Source organism: Fusarium proliferatum, assembly GCF_900067095.1.
Source record: "Fusarium proliferatum ET1 genome assembly, contig: FPRO_scaffold008, whole genome shotgun sequence".
NCBI classification, from domain to species: domain Eukaryota; kingdom Fungi; phylum Ascomycota; class Sordariomycetes; order Hypocreales; family Nectriaceae; genus Fusarium; species Fusarium proliferatum.
Window position 1 is genome coordinate 1,907,568 of NW_022194797.1, and position 17,595 is coordinate 1,925,162.

General features: G+C 48.2%; 8 protein-coding genes across 8 annotated transcripts; 4 read left to right on the top strand and 4 right to left on the bottom strand.

Annotated features, from left to right (window-relative positions):
- Positions 1-291: 291 nt before the first annotated feature.
- On the top strand, positions 292-1,045 carry FPRO_14444 (uncharacterized protein; the record flags this gene model as incomplete). Its single annotated transcript, XM_031219469.1, has 3 exons — positions 292-317; positions 386-522; positions 582-1,045. 3 exons carry the CDS (start codon positions 292-294, stop codon positions 1,043-1,045), a joined length of 627 nt encoding a protein of 208 aa, XP_031085225.1.
- Positions 1,046-2,008: 963 nt separating this feature from the next.
- FPRO_14445 (uncharacterized protein) lies at positions 2,009-2,596 on the top strand (the record flags this gene model as incomplete). Its single annotated transcript, XM_031219471.1, has 1 exon — positions 2,009-2,596. One exon carries the CDS (start codon positions 2,009-2,011, stop codon positions 2,594-2,596), a length of 588 nt encoding a protein of 195 aa, XP_031085226.1.
- Positions 2,597-2,797: 201 nt separating this feature from the next.
- Positions 2,798-4,274, bottom strand: FPRO_14446 (uncharacterized protein; the record flags this gene model as incomplete). Its single annotated transcript, XM_031219472.1, has 2 exons — positions 2,798-2,860; positions 2,913-4,274. 2 exons carry the CDS (start codon positions 4,272-4,274, stop codon positions 2,798-2,800), a joined length of 1,425 nt encoding a protein of 474 aa, XP_031085227.1.
- Positions 4,275-5,957: 1,683 nt separating this feature from the next.
- On the top strand, positions 5,958-7,010 carry FPRO_14447 (putative NADPH2 dehydrogenase chain OYE2; the record flags this gene model as incomplete). Its single annotated transcript, XM_031219473.1, has 1 exon — positions 5,958-7,010. The coding sequence occupies one exon, from the start codon at positions 5,958-5,960 to the stop codon at positions 7,008-7,010; it is 1,053 nt and encodes a 350-aa protein (XP_031085228.1).
- Positions 7,011-7,706: 696 nt separating this feature from the next.
- FPRO_14448 (uncharacterized protein) lies at positions 7,707-9,251 on the top strand (the record flags this gene model as incomplete). The annotated part of the gene is made up of 1 exon (XM_031219474.1): positions 7,707-9,251. One exon carries the CDS (start codon positions 7,707-7,709, stop codon positions 9,249-9,251), a length of 1,545 nt encoding a protein of 514 aa, XP_031085229.1.
- A 2,533-nt stretch (positions 9,252-11,784) lies between these two features.
- FPRO_14449 (uncharacterized protein) lies at positions 11,785-12,795 on the bottom strand (the record flags this gene model as incomplete). The annotated part of the gene is made up of 1 exon (XM_031219475.1): positions 11,785-12,795. One exon carries the CDS (start codon positions 12,793-12,795, stop codon positions 11,785-11,787), a length of 1,011 nt encoding a protein of 336 aa, XP_031085230.1.
- Positions 12,796-13,210: 415 nt separating this feature from the next.
- Positions 13,211-14,152, bottom strand: FPRO_14450 (uncharacterized protein; the record flags this gene model as incomplete). The annotated part of the gene is made up of 1 exon (XM_031219476.1): positions 13,211-14,152. One exon carries the CDS (start codon positions 14,150-14,152, stop codon positions 13,211-13,213), a length of 942 nt encoding a protein of 313 aa, XP_031085231.1.
- A 1,413-nt stretch (positions 14,153-15,565) lies between these two features.
- FPRO_14451 (uncharacterized protein) lies at positions 15,566-16,372 on the bottom strand (the record flags this gene model as incomplete). The annotated part of the gene is made up of 1 exon (XM_031219477.1): positions 15,566-16,372. One exon carries the CDS (start codon positions 16,370-16,372, stop codon positions 15,566-15,568), a length of 807 nt encoding a protein of 268 aa, XP_031085232.1.
- Between the last annotated feature and the right edge of the window lie 1,223 nt (positions 16,373-17,595).

A 17,595-nucleotide genomic window follows, 5' to 3' on the forward strand; every position in this document is an offset into this window, starting at 1 on the left:
TTTATCTCTCTAGTCATATCGTGCCCGTGCAATGTGACTCGATAATTGGCTATACGGTCACAGATGGAACAAGTATCTCTTCCCTCTAAACACCCAGATGACATATAGTAACCAAAAGCTTCTCAGCCGAAACACTTAGTTGCCCGAGCTCAGTATCCTTCCGCACGACGTTCAAGTTCTCTGGAGACCCAGACACATACGCACATTGTGACTGGTTCACTTCCGACGAATATTATCGAGTCGGCACGTCCTGTATCGGCAGTACGGCTTACTTCACCCAATGGATTCAAGATGGTGTCAGCACCTCTTCTACACTGGTTTGGTAATACACCAGTGATATCTTGGGATTATCACAGGCTTAGATTAAACTGACCTCCTTGAATAGCAACGGCGATTGCGTGGCAATCAGGTTGTATGATAAGCCCGACGATTTAGAGGATCTTCGATGGCTGGTCAGCTGCGACGACTCCATCGGTGTTTCAACCAGTATCAGCACGTTATTCTTAGACGATCCAATAGATTGTGTGTATTGCAGTACACTGGGATAATTGAACAGAGGACTGACCTTGGTGGAATTGTAGGGGACACCGCGACCGAAACCGCGACCGAAACCTCGACCGAAACCACGACAACTACAAGCGAGTCATCGACCTCTGAGTCTGTGGGCGAATCTTCAACGGACATCGAGATCAGCTCATTCACCACATTTCCGTCAAGTACATCGGAACCAGAGGAGCCAGAGAGTCCTACCAATGGAGAGACCAAAGGCAGTGATGGGCCTAGTGGAGGTGTCATTGCTGGTGCTGTCGTCGGTTCAATCGCAGGCGTAGCCCTCATTGTCGGTGTCGTCATCTTAGCTTTCAGGATGGGAAGAAGAAGCCGAGACGATGGCGAAAGGCCAGGTGGCGGCATCAGAGATTCATTGAGGTCTGTACCAATGCCAACTAGGGCCTTCCAAGAACCCGAGCCCAAGCCACCTGTTCCGGTCATCCAGCCAGTATTTGTACAAGATAGCCAACCATACCACAATAATAGTGAGAAATAGTGGCGATAGTAGGGATTATTATACAAGAGAAGGAATCAGGATGGGAAGCAAGAAGGATCTGACGAAGTGTAGAAGGCTACGTTGCCTTGGATAATATCAGGCTAGAGATTGCAGCACATTATCACTTAGCCTTGGCCCTTCTTCTAATCGCCAGATCCTGTAGACGCTTTGTTAACTTCAGCCTGGTTCGCGATTTAATACTGTTTGGTTTAGTGCTTCACATATGGGGAGTTGTTTCTGCTAGTCGGGTGACGACCTCTACTTTAACAAGATTGTGGAGCCTTTGAACTTCTCACAGGGATGTCGAGTAGGCTTTGACGCTAGCCAGAGCCTCGTTGTGCAAGTCTGCCGGCAGCTCACTATGCTTACCTGTTGAGGCAGGGTCGGGCCAAGCCACTACCCGCCGACGAGGTTCTCATCTTCTAGCATTGCAGACACAACCCTCATTCCTTGCATGGTTGCCTACTATTAGCTGCATTCTGCATGTCGCGTGTGTACGGTTCCCGCAAACTGTCTCTCCACTGAAAGTCTGATTGTCGGCCAGCCCCATCACTTTCTCCGTGTCCACGCGGGGATACCAAGAAATGTAGCTTCTATTCTGCCGGCGCACTTAGTGTAAGACAAAACGCCCTTGCAGGAGACTAACATACAGCGAATATCAGAAGATGCTTGAGGTTGAAATGACAAGTTTTAAAGTTTCGAACCACAGTGCTGGCCTTTGATTTCCTCTTGTCTCCCCGCGACTATACGGAGGTATTCATCCTAGCCGATATGCCTCGGCGGTAATTGTTTCTTGTGGTTAATATTTAAACATCGTTTATTCCGCGCAGTCTACTAATTCTCCCCACAACTGCCTTTCTTTGAACATCCCCATTACACGTCTGAAATATCGCGTTGTCCAAAATTCGACCGCCAGTACTTCATCAGAGCCCCCCCAAGACCACGGTGTCTTGTCAGTACATCATGGGTAGTTTATGGGGAGAAGCCCATACCCATTCTGATACAACTCATCATCAGCTATGGCTGCTCGATGGCAGATTCAAACGCGATTCGTTCGTGTACTACGGCTCATGGGAAGAAGATAACTCTATCGTGTACAGAATCACCACGAACACGGCTACAATGAACAAGTTCTTTGCCACATTCACGCCTGTCAAAGCAAATTATGTCCTTCTCAAGGTCCAACTTCCCACGCCAGCGGCAGCATACAATCAGCTAAAGGCAAACGCGCCGCAGGCTATGCTCCCGCCAGACGATTTTAAATCAGCCCTGGGGGATAAAAACTTCATCACCGCCCAGCCTTGGGGAGGGTTCAGGGGGTCCGAGATTAGGGAGTTTGTTAGGGCCAATGAGTCAAAGATCCTCATTGAGAAGAGAGAGTACAACACCATGAGGGTCTACACCATTGTTTGGGCACCGAGTGGCGATAAGTGTCGATTGGAAGGTATGGACAGGTTCATCTGGAAGGTCATTGGTGGGGAGCTCAATGTTGACAACTGGACAAACTTTATGCGCCTTGCAGTCTCTGTCACTGTTGGAGGTCCAAACTGAGGTATCGCCAAATGGCAGGTGAGCTGACAGGGCCCAGCGGAGTGGACAGAAGGGATGTGGAACATCGATAGTAGAGATATGAAATTGAATTAAACTAAAGTGTGTGGGTATAAAACTACTAAGCAACAATTTTCTGACTGAATCCCAGCGCCAAAGAGTAATACTCGGTAAGCAAACCACAAAGAAAGAAAGAAAAAGACCTCAGATAGCGGTATCGTAAGTCGGAAGCGCATCATATAAGTCCTGTCCTGCCTGAACTTGTTCCTATTCTCTTATTAGTTGAAAGGTCTCTGTATGGTGACTTAACGAAACTCACATAGGTCGGCACATGGTTGATGCCCGTCTCGTGATGTCCTTCTACAGCAATCTGCAATGGCAGTCGCAGGGTGAAGCTGGAACCATGCGCCCTCGAAGCCAAAACAATTTCTAAAATGTAGGTCCGACTGATGAGGCAGGAGTAAAAGGTCGGAAGCAAGATCTTGTTATCGGGGCTCGGCAGCTCGATAGAAACAGGTAAAGTTGCAGTATGTCGAGGCGCTTCCGCCTTGATGATATCACTACTCTTCGAACCCCGTCTGGAAGCCGTGCGGGGAGGTTCATCGCCCATGGTAGAGTTCTCCGAGCCTCTGCGGGAGCTCGGCGCTGAGATTGAAGCTGATGTCTGTTCCCAGTGAGGCGCGGGCGACTTGGTGACCGTTGCGCTCTCATCGAGAACAAAGCTTAAGATGGGGTTCGGCATCACGCTGGGGAAGTTGTGTTGGTCTGGCAGAAAGCTCAGATGGCCTGTAGAGTAGTATGTCGATGCTTTGATGCTAGCGGACTTTGCATACATCTCGGGTGGAGTTGCTTTCTTGGAAGTTGGCCAGAACTCGAGATCGATATTAAGTGAGCATTCTGATGGCTGTAGCTTGTCGGCTGAGATGATGACGGGATCCGGTTGACGAGTGGTTGCTCTGACGTAGCCTAGCTTAGAAGAGAGAATGTCTTTTCGGATCGACTTCTCTTGAGTCATAGTGAAGCGTGGATTTCCCGGCAGGATATGCAGAGGCGGCTGCTCTGGAAGATAGGGCATGACTTTGACAGGATGAGTTCTTTCCAGAACCATAGATTTGCCCTTATCGGTCTTCAGAAGTGCTCGCGCATCAACACCGTAGTTGATAGCAACGGTATGAACAGCCATGTCATCGTGCTCCCAAGATCCCACGGTCGGCGGTAACTGTAGATGTCGTTCCCGAATAATCGGATTTCGATGCTTACAAGCTGCACTGGGTAATTGGTATGGAATGACAAAAGAAAAAGGAACCTCGTAGGCTTGACCAGCCTGAAGCACTCCATCGGGTGGCAGGGCACTTTCTGGGATTGGCATTCGAAGCTGAAGGAATTTGTGTCCTGATTTAGGCATAGTTCCCTGGTGAAACATCTGAACCAGTGTTGTTTCAGAGCCCGTGAAGACTATCTCGAACGCATCGACCGTTAGATCTGCGCTTGGCGAGAATGATACAGAGCCGGTGATGGTCGAGCCTGAGGTGTAGATCTTGGCCTCAAAGTGACGATCGATAGTGATTTCGAGAGGACATTCTGACTTTCTCCGCGTGGGAACCCAACTTCCTCTACGCTTTGGCTCAGCTTGTATGGTGTTGATGGGTGGAGTGTTGAACAAAACCTGGGCAGCCGACATTTTGATCGTGTTACTCGAGGGATTGTTAGCGCTGATAGTGAGAAAACTGGATAATCTCAGTCATGGGCTGAGATAACGATGTAGGTTTGAGATGAAGATGAAAGAAGATAAAAAGTGTCGTCCGCCGATACTTGAGCTGACCTTTCAGTTCCGCCACAAGACGAGTTGGGAGTGCCAACACATGACCCTTTATCTCAGCCAAGGCTCTGGTCTGAGGTGATTGGCCACCCTGGCCGACGCGACGCCCTGGTAGTGCATTTGGGCACCTGTAATTGGCTAACAAAAGCCGACCCCAGACTTGGAGCCAAGACCTCCGATTCCCGCACGACTTCACGCCCTGGGACTGACATTTGCCAATTTCTCATCAGACTCATCGAGACAAATGATCAGCAGCTTACCAATCGCAATCCATCACATCTCAATGCTAACCTGCCAAGTTGTCGCATATTCAGGACATTCACAAGCACTTCTGTGGAGAATTCGCTATCTCCTTGGGCTGTCACACTCGTACGAAAGCCAAGAACTAGCAATAAGCCACCTATCACTGAGTGAGGGGTACCGCCATGATCACAGGGAAGAAATCAGCCTATGGTTATCTCGAGCCAAGATACGCTGGTATTTTTCGCACAGCACCGACTCAAAGATAAGGCTTCGGAGATAGCTGTGCCGCGCTAATCCAAGAAACGCTTTGCTGATGATGTTGTCACCGGCTATACGGCGTGCGATGCGCCCTCTCGGGACGTTGCCAGCCGTTGGGGAGGTTATTGATTGGGTTTAGTGGGATGATCTACCCCAGACTTTTGCAGTTTTCGCTGCAAGTGGTGGATGGTGACAGACGGTTAGGGCGGGACAGTATCTTTTTGTGGTGGCCCGTGATCGGCGGGGAAAAGTGAGAACAAGTGAGAGTACAATATCGCACGGATTGGTCAAGGTTTTTGTACAAGCGTGCCGAGAATTTGGGCTTGAGTCGGAGATGCTCTCATTTGTCACAGCTTTAAGTTTATACTTGGCAGCCACAGCCGCCGACGTTGTACTTGGTTTAATTATTAAAAAGATTGAGTAAAAGGCGTTGAGGCTCTGAGGAGGCCGTTGAGCAGATTTGAGTGAAAGCAGACTGAAGCACGCACACAACATCACAGTACATCATCGTCAATTAAAAAATCTTCACCATGGGGTCTCCGTCAAAAATGAGAGCAGCTCCACACGCTACCCCAAATACAGTGGAACAAAATATTTGCTCTCATCTCGTGAAGTGGGCTCGTAATTGCCGATGAGCTTGTTCTCACTCAGCCGCATCTCGACGTAGGCATTCAATTGGATCGAGAATTTTCCATGGCTCCATTTCCCCAACCTTGATCAGGAACTTTTTCATGTCTCTCAATTATATGGAGATGGATGAGAAAATGAGAGCATAACTTCCGAAACGTCGTTCAAGATCCACCGACTCCATCGTCAACTTCCGACCGATATTGACAGATGGATCTGATGTGACGTGCTTGGCCAATGCGGGGTCTTATCGCCACGAGGCAAGCTCCGATAATCCACCACTTTACAATGAGATCATTGTCTCGGTAATTAGTCTTGGTGTTTTCCGAAGTTTTTGCAAATAGTTACATATTCGACATGACAAACATTACAAGTCCTATCGATATCGGGAGATGCTCGTTGAGGCATCGCGTCGTGATGGCGCCGATGACGCGCTTGAGGGCTGATGAAAATCACGCACCGTTAGATATGATGAGGGACTATTATGCGCAGAGAGCTTCGATTCCTGGCACGCTTCTCATCACGGAAGCGACATTTGTATCAGCTAAATCACGAGGGCGTGATGAGAATGCGCCGGGAATATTCACGCAGGAGCAGGTCGAAGCGTGGAGACATGTAACGGACGAGGTTCACAGCAAAATGTCCTTCATCTTCATGCAGCTATGGCACGTCGGCAGAGCAGCTCGTCAACATGCGCTGGACAAGGCTGGCCTGGAAATGGTCAGCAGTAGCGACGTTCCCATCAGCGAAGAGTATCCGACACCACGGCCCATGACGACTGAAGAGATCTGGGAGTGCATTGCGTCTTTCGCCAGCGCTGCCAGAAATGCCATCGATGCGGGCTTTGACGGGGTCGAGATTCATGCTGCCAATGGATACCTCATCGACCAATTCACGCAAGATACATGTAACAGACGAACAGATGAATGGGGCGGCAGTGTCGAGAATCGATCACGGTTCTGTCTTGAGATTGCGAAAGCTGTTTCAAAAGAGATAGGCCCGGCTCGGACAGCTATTCGACTGTCACCGTTCAGTACATTCCAAGGCATGCGAATGCATGATCCCGAGCCGCAGTTCAGCTACTTGATCTCCGAGCTGAAACCCCTGGGGCTCGCGTACCTACATCTAATTGAGCCCCGTATTGCTGGGAACGTGGACAGGGAGACCGATGACATGGAAAGCCTTGACTTTGCGCTTGATGCATGGGCTTGGGTTGGGCCAGTCATTCTCGCCGGGGGTTACACAGCGGAAAAGGCAAACAAAGCCCTGGAAACAACTTTCAAAGACCGGCCTGTTGCGTTTGCGTTTGGAAGGCACTTCATATCCAATCCGGATTTGCCGCTCAGGCTCGCGAGGAACATTCCCCTGGCGCCGTATCAGAGGGATACTTTCTACAAAGTAAAGAGCACGGATGGATACACGGATTATTCTTTCTGCGAGGGATGGAAGGAGGGACAAACGGTAGAGTGAACGACGGTGTAGACCAGAGATTGACTTGTTTGGTACGATATGTTCATTATCGCGTTTGTTGACACATGGAAGAAGCTAGATGCTTACAGAATACGCAATGTTAGGCTATTGCATAAGTCCAGGGCCTGGGTACCCCAACATGGCACGAGACGAGACAGGAATGGTTATAAAGACACAAGAGGCAGTGTATTTAGGTGGAACAGCCGAAACATCGTAGCATTTTTGTGAATGCGAAGAAACACATGCATTACCTGATTTTCTGTGTAAGGCTCATGGCATTGGAAGCTGTTTCAAAGCCGTTAGTGGGGCGGTACAACGCACGGCCTCAAACATACGATGTTTGACCAAATTCACGAATGCAAACAGTGATGTCTCCAATAAAGTGACTTTGCACACAGAAAAACAAACAACAAAACCAAGTGAAACCATTCCTACGTGGCCGCCCTTCTTTCGCCTTCTTGCAACGTCGAGCAAGATTGGGTTCCCGCCGTTGACGCCTGAAGAGTAATACACGTGGCATATCACATGACTCCGCAACCGCAATCTCATCTACCGCTTTAAAATTGACAGGCATTCTTTTGTGCCCGCACTCACCATAAGCGACAGCATATCCTCTCCTCTTTCACCTCATATCTCACTCACAAGTCTCCCCGGAATCTTCGGCAATGCAGGGCATGTCGTCCTCATCCGCCGACAATGCTTCCTGATGCGACAATCGACCGTGCAGCTGAGAAGCTTGCCGAGTTCCGAAATAACAATGCCCTCAACGACATTCTCGACCAATACGCTGTTCTGATCGAAGACTATAAGCGTCTCAAAAGTGATTATGAAGAGGAGCGTGAGGGCAGAGAGCGCTACAAGCAGCTCGCAAGAGGTCAAGAGCGTAATCCCTTTGCTCTCGTAGTCGTCGACGGAGATGGTTACATCTTTGACGAACGCTTCGTCAAAGACGGTGAAGAAGGCGGGAGCAGAGCCGCCAAACAACTCAACGATACTATCAAAGATAGTCTACGCCGCAAAGGTCTCGAATCCTGCGAGGTCATGGTCCGCGTCTACGCCAACCTCACAGGCCTATCAAAAGCCCTCTGCAAAAACGGCCTCGCCGGAGCAGAGAAACGCTCATTCTCATCCTTCACAGCTGGGTTCAACCGATCTTACGGTCTCGCTGATTTTATCGACGCGGGCGAATTAAAAGAAAACGCCGACTTTAAAGTCAAAGCCATTCTCCGCCTCTACGCCGACAACGCCCAGTGCAAGCATATTTACTTCGCGGCCTGCCATGATGTGGGCTACGTATCCGACCTTATCCCCTTTAGGGGTAATCGTGAAAGATTCACGCTTATTCGAACGCCGAGTGTGTTGTTTCATAAGGAGTTTGACAGACTTGGTATGAATGTTGAAGAACTCCCTGGCGTATTCCGCCATGTGCCACTCACATACGCTTATTCTACTGCGCAAACAAAGACGTCTCTTGCGTCGTCCAACAATATGAGCAAAGTGGTCAGCGTACCATACACAAATTCTACGATCAAAAGAAACACGAATGATGAGAACTCGGTCTGCAGCTTTTATGCGCAAGGAAATTGCCGATATGGCAGCGGCTGCAAGTTCTCTCACGTCGACAGTAAAGCATCCAGTCAGAATAGTACACCTTCGCCATCAACTATCGGGTCAAGCACAAAGAACTTGACAGGCGATTGGCGACGTGGCTCGACTATCACCAAGAGTAATATCGAATCTCTACCTCGAAAAGATGACATCCCAGATGGATGTGTTGCCATCAATGCAGTCGAGGACCGTCTCGACGCTTACTTGCCTCCGCCCGACCCCGAAGCCGCAAGACGTCTCAAGACGCTATCACAGGAGAAGAGATTCTGCAATAATGCACAGTTGTATGGTTCATGCGAGAGCGACAACTGTGGATATGAACATGCACCAATTGATAAAGAACTGCTCCCAGCGCTCGAACATCTTTCACGTTCTGTACCTTGTACGCGTGGGGGAGGTTGCCGAAGAGCAAACTGTGTTTATGGCCATGTGTGTCAGCGAGCAGATTGCCGTAACCGAGCTGGTGGGAAAAGCTATTGTCGTTTCCGCCCGCGAGTTTGCACAGCAGACTATTCTCCTGTCGACTATGTTACGGCAGTTGACCAACCTATGATGTCCCCATCCCTTCGCTCCGAAGATGTCGAGGGGCGCAACGCCGAGAACGGAGGGACGAATCTGTGGGGAGATCAGTAAACAACTACAAACTACAACGGTATACCTGATAGGATGGGTATACACATTAACGCCTTTTGGAGAAGGGGATTATAGTACTACCCCGAGGGCCTCTAGAATGGCTGAGGCTTGAGGGCGCTCATTATCTTGTGATATTGCCTTCGCTCGCACAATATGGAAAACAGGGAAGGCTGGAGGCTTTTATTGTCCATTCAACTGGACTGATCAAAGGGATAATTTGGAGGGACCGTATTCAAGAAAATTGAGTTTGGACGTCTTATGAGAAAGGCACTAGAATACGGTACTTGGACAAATATAAATACAAGGATACTACCAAGGTGAACTCATCTGGGAGAGGTGATACCGCGGTGGTGTTGGTTCTAAAACTATTCTGATCAATGTAAATATTTAGGTGAGTTCAGCATAACTTGGTGCACTCTTTTTGTTTCGATTGTAGGTGAAGCTTCAACTCGAAAGTTTGCAACACTCAATGATCATAGATCGAGAGAAGCCACGATATCCTCGATCAAAGCAACTCACGTTTTATTATCCCAAATAGTTTTCGTTCGTTATTCGATTCTCATGTCGGACGATCATGTCTGTCTTCTCGGGCGCAATGCACCAACAAGAATGCCACGCGGATGACCAACACGACGAGCTTGCCGAGCACGAGACGCCTTCCGGTTACACCCCGTGGAATTGTTGTCCAGGTGGTCCAGGAGACTTCTATCCGCTTCGTATGGAGATGGGGAAGTGAGATGTGCGTGATTCGGAAGTGGACAGCATCCAAGAATGGAAGTCACTTCTAACGCACCCTTCCAGGGAGATGTCGTAGTAACTTCCCTTGTGAGGTGTTTTGATGAAGCTTTGAGCCCAGCCAGGTTTCAGATCACCTGAAACTGTTCGGGAAGTAGGAGAGTTGACCAATTGTGCGAAATACTTTCTATGAAAAGAACTAAGATCAAGTACACATCCTTAAGGGTACCCTCATGTAACCTCTCGACGTGGAGACAGAACTGGATCGTTTGTTGTGGCTCTCATATGGACTTGGTCCTTCCTCCACATTATGATAGTGGTTGGCACTGGTTGCTCTCACTGAATTGCGACACGTCATAGTCACGGTCACGGTCCTTCCTCAAAACTGGTCAAAACATGGACGGGTTCACTGACCCTCCTCTCGAGCTTCCAGACTTGACAACTTCATCATTCCAACAGACATGGAAAAATCCCTGCTTCATGCACAACCATCCCATCCATCGCCAAACTCAAGCTTACAAGCCTTGGTGAGTGAGAACGTCTTCACTTCATCCACTGCAACCAAGAGCAAGCAGATACGGTTGACTTGGACAGTGCCCCAACGAGCCTCCAGTGCCATCGAAGCAAAGTCCCGGCTTACAGAGTCCGAAACCTAACGATCGACCGGCCGGGCACTCGACGAGCAGATGAGCCAACTATCGAACGAAACGACATTGGTATTCATCTCGACCGAATCGGATAAATCGAACGGTCGACTGCAGGGTCTTGATCCACAAAGAGGAACGGCTCAGGCGTGGCGAATGGCAATTATGCAGCGCGCCAGTGTCATGATGCCTGATAGCCCCGAAAGCGAGGGCGAGTGGGACAACATTATTTTTGAAGCATCCTGCGCTTGGTTATCAATACTGACATTATGCAGTGCTTGTCCACGACCCCTGACGCGTGCCATGCAAACTTGCAAATGGCCAGAAAAGTCTCTTTAGCACTGAAAGCTGGACTCGGTCGGGGGCTCGTCATCGACCTAAAGCGTATCAATTTCATAAGGTTCTTGATCGGAAGAAGATGCTTCCTTTAGCATTCATCAAAGAATGGGGAAGATGCTGACCCTCCACATTAAAGTGAGAAGGGAGGCGGGCGGCGAAGTCGGACTCTGCAACCTCCTCGTGGTGCCGCCTGGGAACCCGGTCAATACCGGAGCCAGTGCAGAGACGCAATCTCCGCCCCCTCCTGTGGCTGATTGATCGGGTAGGGATGACTCGGGCTGCTGCTTGCGTGTTGACTCATGGGTGAAGGGGGTCGAGGGTCGTCGTCAGAACGCACAGGTAAGGTTTCCCCATCCATTGGCAAGGCATAGTGTCACAGGCTACCAAATAGTATATGACTTATGGTAGTCCAAAGAATATGATACTGAGGCGTTGTGTCCCGTGATTGTATTGGGACGTGTCAAGGTCCCCATAATCGAGACTCAGGCTAGAAGCTAATGTTAAAATGCTCTGTTTTCCAACCACCATCCGCACAGCATGACCGTCTTCTTACGTGCTACAAAATATACTGATGTCGTAATTTAGTAAATGTCTCTCTTCTAGGGAACCTCTTTACTTGGCAATCTAGATTATGGGAAACATTGACGCATTGGCACAGGGATTCAACAATCGGACAGACGATGCTTTTATTGTCAAATCTTATTTCGACAATATTTTTATGACCCTCGTTAACTACATTTCATACTGGCGGTCGGTGGCCTGGCAAGGCTAATCATTCTGCTGCTAATGGATAGGTTCTATCTCATATCAAGAGTTCAAAGTTCGTCCCATCCGAGAAGTCCGATTTCGCAGTAATCCGTAGGACTCCGAACACCATGCTCAGGATACCCAGGAAAGCTCTGGCTGCAACGGATAAAGTCGTTCAACTGCCGCGCAAGCCAGATCGAAGAATCAACAAATTTATTCGAGCTGTCCCCCACTGGCTTTATATACTCCCAGTCCTCCAGTGCGCCAGACTTGCGCCAGTCGATTTCGAGGAACTTCCTGTCTCTGGCGTAGAATGCATTGGTCGATTCCCAGTGATCCCATCCTTCTTTAAAAGCTGGCGCGTTCTTTTTTCTTTTGAGGTTGTGATCAATAAACCATAGCTTTTCGATGTTCTTTAGCGCGAAAACAGCTTCCTGCAACTGAGCGACCACTCGAGCATTTCCACCATGTGATACCCACCACTCTGGATCATATTCAACTGCAATGTGCCGGGGTCTCTGAAAAGCCGGCCGGGTGTCACCTTTCGTTAGATGCCACGCAAAAGAAGGCCAATCCGTACCGTCTAGTTTATCGGGTTGAAAAACAAACAGATCTTTGCGAGGGAAGACGGTCAAATAATGTGGGCAGCCTCCCTCGAAGCATCCCTTTCCCGTGGAGGGCACCTTAAACACACAGTTGACGGGATACTCATCCCAGCCTCTAGAGTCCCTTTTCTCGCACCGCCACCATTCCTCAGCAGACCTCTTATACTGGCTGAAATACTTTTCGATGGCAAGGCGCGACTCTTTGCAGGTATTCCACATTGCACCGTCGGTGAGATACGTAGAGACGTTCTCGTTCATGCAGTCCTTGTCCAGGCTGCCGAAGTATTTGTCGGGCGACGGTTCGGATATTATACCATTGAAAAGGTCGCCATGCATGAGAGAACGGCCCTCAGTCATGCATTTCTGGTTCTCATCATAGTGCCTGAAGATGTGAACGCCTGGATGATTTTCTCGAGGGACGAGGGGCCAGATCATGTCTCGAATCTCCCGGGGAAGATCGGGAAAATTCGCCATTGTTGGTAAATAATGATAAGTGAGATTTGTAAAGGTAGTCTGTTGGAGGTTGCTGCGCTCTGGAGTGTTGATGGCGACTGTCGATTTCACTGGTCTTGGAGAATTTCTGCATACGAGAGACTTTTTAGCAAATGGAATCTGACCAGAACATTGGGGAGAGCAAGAGTTCTTATAATAGGGACAAAGGCAGTTATACTTTACAGCCTGTGTCATCTGCCACCTACAGATACTTAAGCTTTCTATTGCTAACTGTGTGATTCGCGGTTGAGACTTGTGACTCAAATCGTAAAGCCACTATGCAGAGTTTAATTACTTCCTTGTCTACCTATATAACATGTTGCATTCCAAGTTTAACTTCGAATTCTGGATGAATGTCCAGTCATAGCATGAATTTGTTCCTGAATATAACAGTAACTTATTTATTGTCCCACCCAAGAAGCCCAACATCAGAGTAATGTTGAGAATAATTATCTGAAGTGGGAAGTGACAGGTCGTAGAGCTCTAACTCCAATGCTCTCAAGAAATCCAGCGACGAACTTAAGCCATTGTTTGACTTGTCTTTCAGGCATCCGGTATATTCCCACTCCTTTTCGAGATGGTGTGGGTTGTTATGGTCTATCTCCAAAAATCTTCTGTCGCTGGCATAGAAGGCATTGATCTCGAAGCCATCCTCTGCCGTTTCTTTGAACGCCGAAGCTTCTTTCTTTCTTCTCAGGGAGCGGTCAATAAACCAAAATTTCCAGACATTGGGCCACATTTTAAAGGCACCCTCCATGATTTCCCAAACATCTTCAGCCACGCACAAAGGCGTTGTCCTTGGATGAGCTACACTCCACCACTTTGGGTCGTACTCTAACGCGACATGCCTCACCCCATTTAAACCTTCTGCAGAAGTCGCCATTGAAGCCTCTAAACCAAGTAAGCTCCAATTGACGTTTTTCAAGTCATTGAACTGAAGGACAAAAAGGTCCCGGTGGGGAAAGACTGTCACTGGATGAAGAGGTGTACCGTCAAAGCAGCCTGTTGTAGCCTTTCTGAAGACTTCTTTTGTTCTATCGCGTCTTGGGCGAGTGTCTTCGTCATCATGTTTTCGCTTTGACTGTTCAAATCGCCTTTCCATGATAAGCCGCGATTCATGACAAGCTGTCTCTAGGCCGCCATCGATCAGGTATGCTGAGATGTTCTCGTCGCTGCGGTCCTTGTCCAAGTTCTCAAAGTATCGGCTCCATGGAGGGGCAGCCCATGTTCCGTTTACCACGCCACCGGATCTTAGAAATCGGCTGCCGCTCTTATGTCGTTTTGCTTCGTCGTACTGTCCGAAAACATGTACTCTTGGGCGATCATCGCGGACAGCCATGCTCCAAATATGGTCTCGGAGCTCTCTAGGAAGCTCGGGGAATCTCTCAAACTCCGCCATACTGGAGTACTTGATGGGTGTGTAGTCCCGGTATAGAAGTGATCGCGGGAACGGGTGGCGGTCGTGTGTTGTGGTTGGTTATCCGATATCCAGGGCGCTTCGTGTTTCTTGATTCGATGGTATCAATGTGAACAGTGGACTTACAGACTGACTGCTTGATCTTCGGACACACCAGCTGTTTATACCTGTTTGCATTGCGGCCTGAGTCATGGCCCTGCCATATTTAGCTTTACACTCAGAAATTGCTATTTGCAGTTCAGCCACCGAGGTGAAGTTTAATTCTTGTCAGTCACACCACTGGAGGCCAGTCTTCGATTGGTGGCTAAAGCTTATGACGCCTCGACCATACATATCAAGCTGACACACTGAAGAATCACAATCAACTTCAGCCTTTTGAAGGCAATATGCGTATAGGGAGGCTATTCTTCTGTTTGAAACCGCAGGTGCCTGACTTAGTTTGTATGACGAGCTATAGACCTTTCGTATCTCGGAGTCAGTGTAGAGGCGAATTCGCTTCCCTGAAACCCGCAGTGATGCGTGTGAGGCGCGCGATGGGAACCATTAGCTGTGGGGTCTATCAACTCAAAACAACGCTCTTATCAAAGTCAGTCCGGGCAGTATACCAGCTACCCAACCGCAGTGATCCTATTGTGAAGACGATAGAGATCGTTATGATGGAAGAACAACCAAGCCGCTGTTTGCCGCCTTTAAGACTGACCTATAGATTCCCAACACACGTAATAAAGACAAAACATTTCTTTTCATTATATGCGCTTCTACGTAACACTCTCAACGGCATTCTAAGTGGGCAGAGGTAAACAAATTTCCATCATAGCTGCATCGTCACCGATAATCACCTGGTGACGAAGGGCTGCTATCGAGAACTTGTGGTAAGGGGCTAATACTGCAAAACGGCCGGCGACAGGTACTTGCTCCAACGGAACAATAGGCTTACTTAAGGTGATCAATCCCAATCCGCAATAGTGTGACTATACTAGCCCAGACAGTTGACAATGGGAGTTCTTAGGAACGAGGGAGTGACCCAGCCCTCCTTTCTTAGGAAGTAATGGTATGTGGCCTCGAAGAATTATATTTTTAATCCTCTCATTTCTGTATAACCCTACACAACAGCCGAAGCATAACAGAAATCTATATTGCAAGTTCTTGCAACATCCTCCTCTCCAGCCTCATAGGTCATCCCAGCCTAGAAGTTTAACGTTGCAGCTAAATCGCTCATCATCTTCTTCCCCATACTGCCCCCGCCTGATATACCGCGAATGCGAATCATCTTGTATAGAGCGAAGGCCCTTCGCCAGACTAGTTGAATACTCATACCTGCCAAATCTTGTTTCTTCAGGTGGTGGTATGATATGTCGCCAGCGTTCCAAAAGGTTTATATTCGAAATCGACCTCTAAGAACTTTCTGTCGCAAGCATAAAAGACTTTGCTGCAGCGGTCATTCGTGTTATTGTTCATGTCTTCTTTTCTTTTGAGATTAGTGTCGATTATCCATAACTGGGCATGGATATCGCGAAAGGCCTCGCACAACAGATTGAAGTCACCATCTTCCTGTTTGATTCCCCACTCGACTTTCCATTCGATCCCAATGTTGATTTCGAAAGCAAAATCTCTGGGTTCAAACTGCTTTCGGATGTCACAAGCGACCTGCCACCAGCCGATGTCCTCGATCTTGCTAGGCTGAATCACAAAGAGATCTGCGTGGGGCTGGACCAGAAATCGCTGTGAAGTGCTGCAAGAGATAATCGCGAGCACATGTTCCTCCCAGTGGTAGTACCGATATTTTTCTTTTGCTTGCATTTCAAGGATTTTCTTAGATCTCTGTGTAGTCTTCTCCATGACTTCCCGTGATTCTTTACAGGCAGTCCATAATCCGATGTCAGCCATGTATCTAGACACATTCGAAGTGCCTGGGCTACCATCAAGAGCAGGGAAGCATTTGCTCCGCAATGGCGCATTGAGTTGGTGCTTGGGCGGTCGACTACCCGAGGCCGTTGTGTCGGAAGATTCGTCATCTTCTTTCGGCTTGGGAGTCCGAAGTTCAAAGATCTGGACGCCTGCAAGGCCACGTTGACTAGCATCGCTCCATATCATGTCCCGTATCTCTTTGGGCAGATCGGCAAAACGCCTGAAGCTGGCCATGATAGATGGATTGACAGAAATATCGAGGTGTAACGGTATCCGCGTGGAGACTGAGAGAATACGAGAAAGTGGAAAAGTTGAAAGAGTGAAGAAAATAGAATAGAAATACAAGGGCGTAACATACTTAAATATCATTTACCTTTAGCTTTGCTTCTAAGTTTGCAAGGTTTTAGTGTGAATGTGTGCCAGTTTGTGCCATGACGAAAGTTTGTGATATCTAATCAAAGGCAAAAACCACAAGTCATCTCATCTTTGGCCCAAATGAGCTCGAGGTAGATAAAGCTTAGAGTATAACAGAACACTTCCATTTTTTAAAATATGACTTTGTTCTGTGAAAGCATATTGCTGCTTGATACACACTATAAAGTGACAGACGGCACAAATGGGCTTCTTAACTTTTCGATGTTATTCTTAGCTGCTTCTAGTCCCAGGTGTCTACAAATTAGCCCATAGCTCATGATGACACTGGGCCTCGATAGATAAGCCTGACCTCAACATGCTATTCAACTATGTGCTTTTCTTTTGACCGGAAGCTTAGGGAAAACAGCCTATATTCCATAGATCATTTCTTCTTGTTAAGTCTGCTGTGTCAAAAGGTTCTCTCTTGATTGTAAGTAAATCTCATCAAGGAGCCTACCTCGTCCTTTAATCTCCCGGTTTCTTGCAATAACTCTAGCATCAACCAGCATCAGTACTTTTTACCGCATCTTGGGACATTACAGCTTTTCAGCAAAGCTTTTCTCCCGATTTCGCCTGACTGAACTCCATTTTCTTAAGAACCAGTCGCAGGCTACAGAGAATATTGCTCGCGTTCGATCAGCGGTAACCAGACACAAGACCTGGCTGGCTCCGCCAATCTTGTATTCTGGCCGAAACGGCGCTGTGTAGATAAATATTTATTTCTAGGGAGCGGAAGCAAGTGACCGATAATTGGTGCAATGGTGACTCGCTCAGTCGAAGATCATGAGTTCCATTGCGGTTTAGAACGAAGGGTCGACTTCAGCCCACGCTATCTGTTTATGGTTTACCGCCAATATTGGGAATGCTTGGTTCTTTGATCTTCGCTAAGGCGTCAAATCAGATGCAACCTCGACAATCTAGACCAACGTCGTGTCTTGGCTAATCGGTCACTGCAGGGTTCAATCGCGATAGTTTCACGCTATCCAAGCCACAAGACCTCAGCCCTCCCAGGGCTGAAAACATTTGGGATCAAAAGGCGCTTT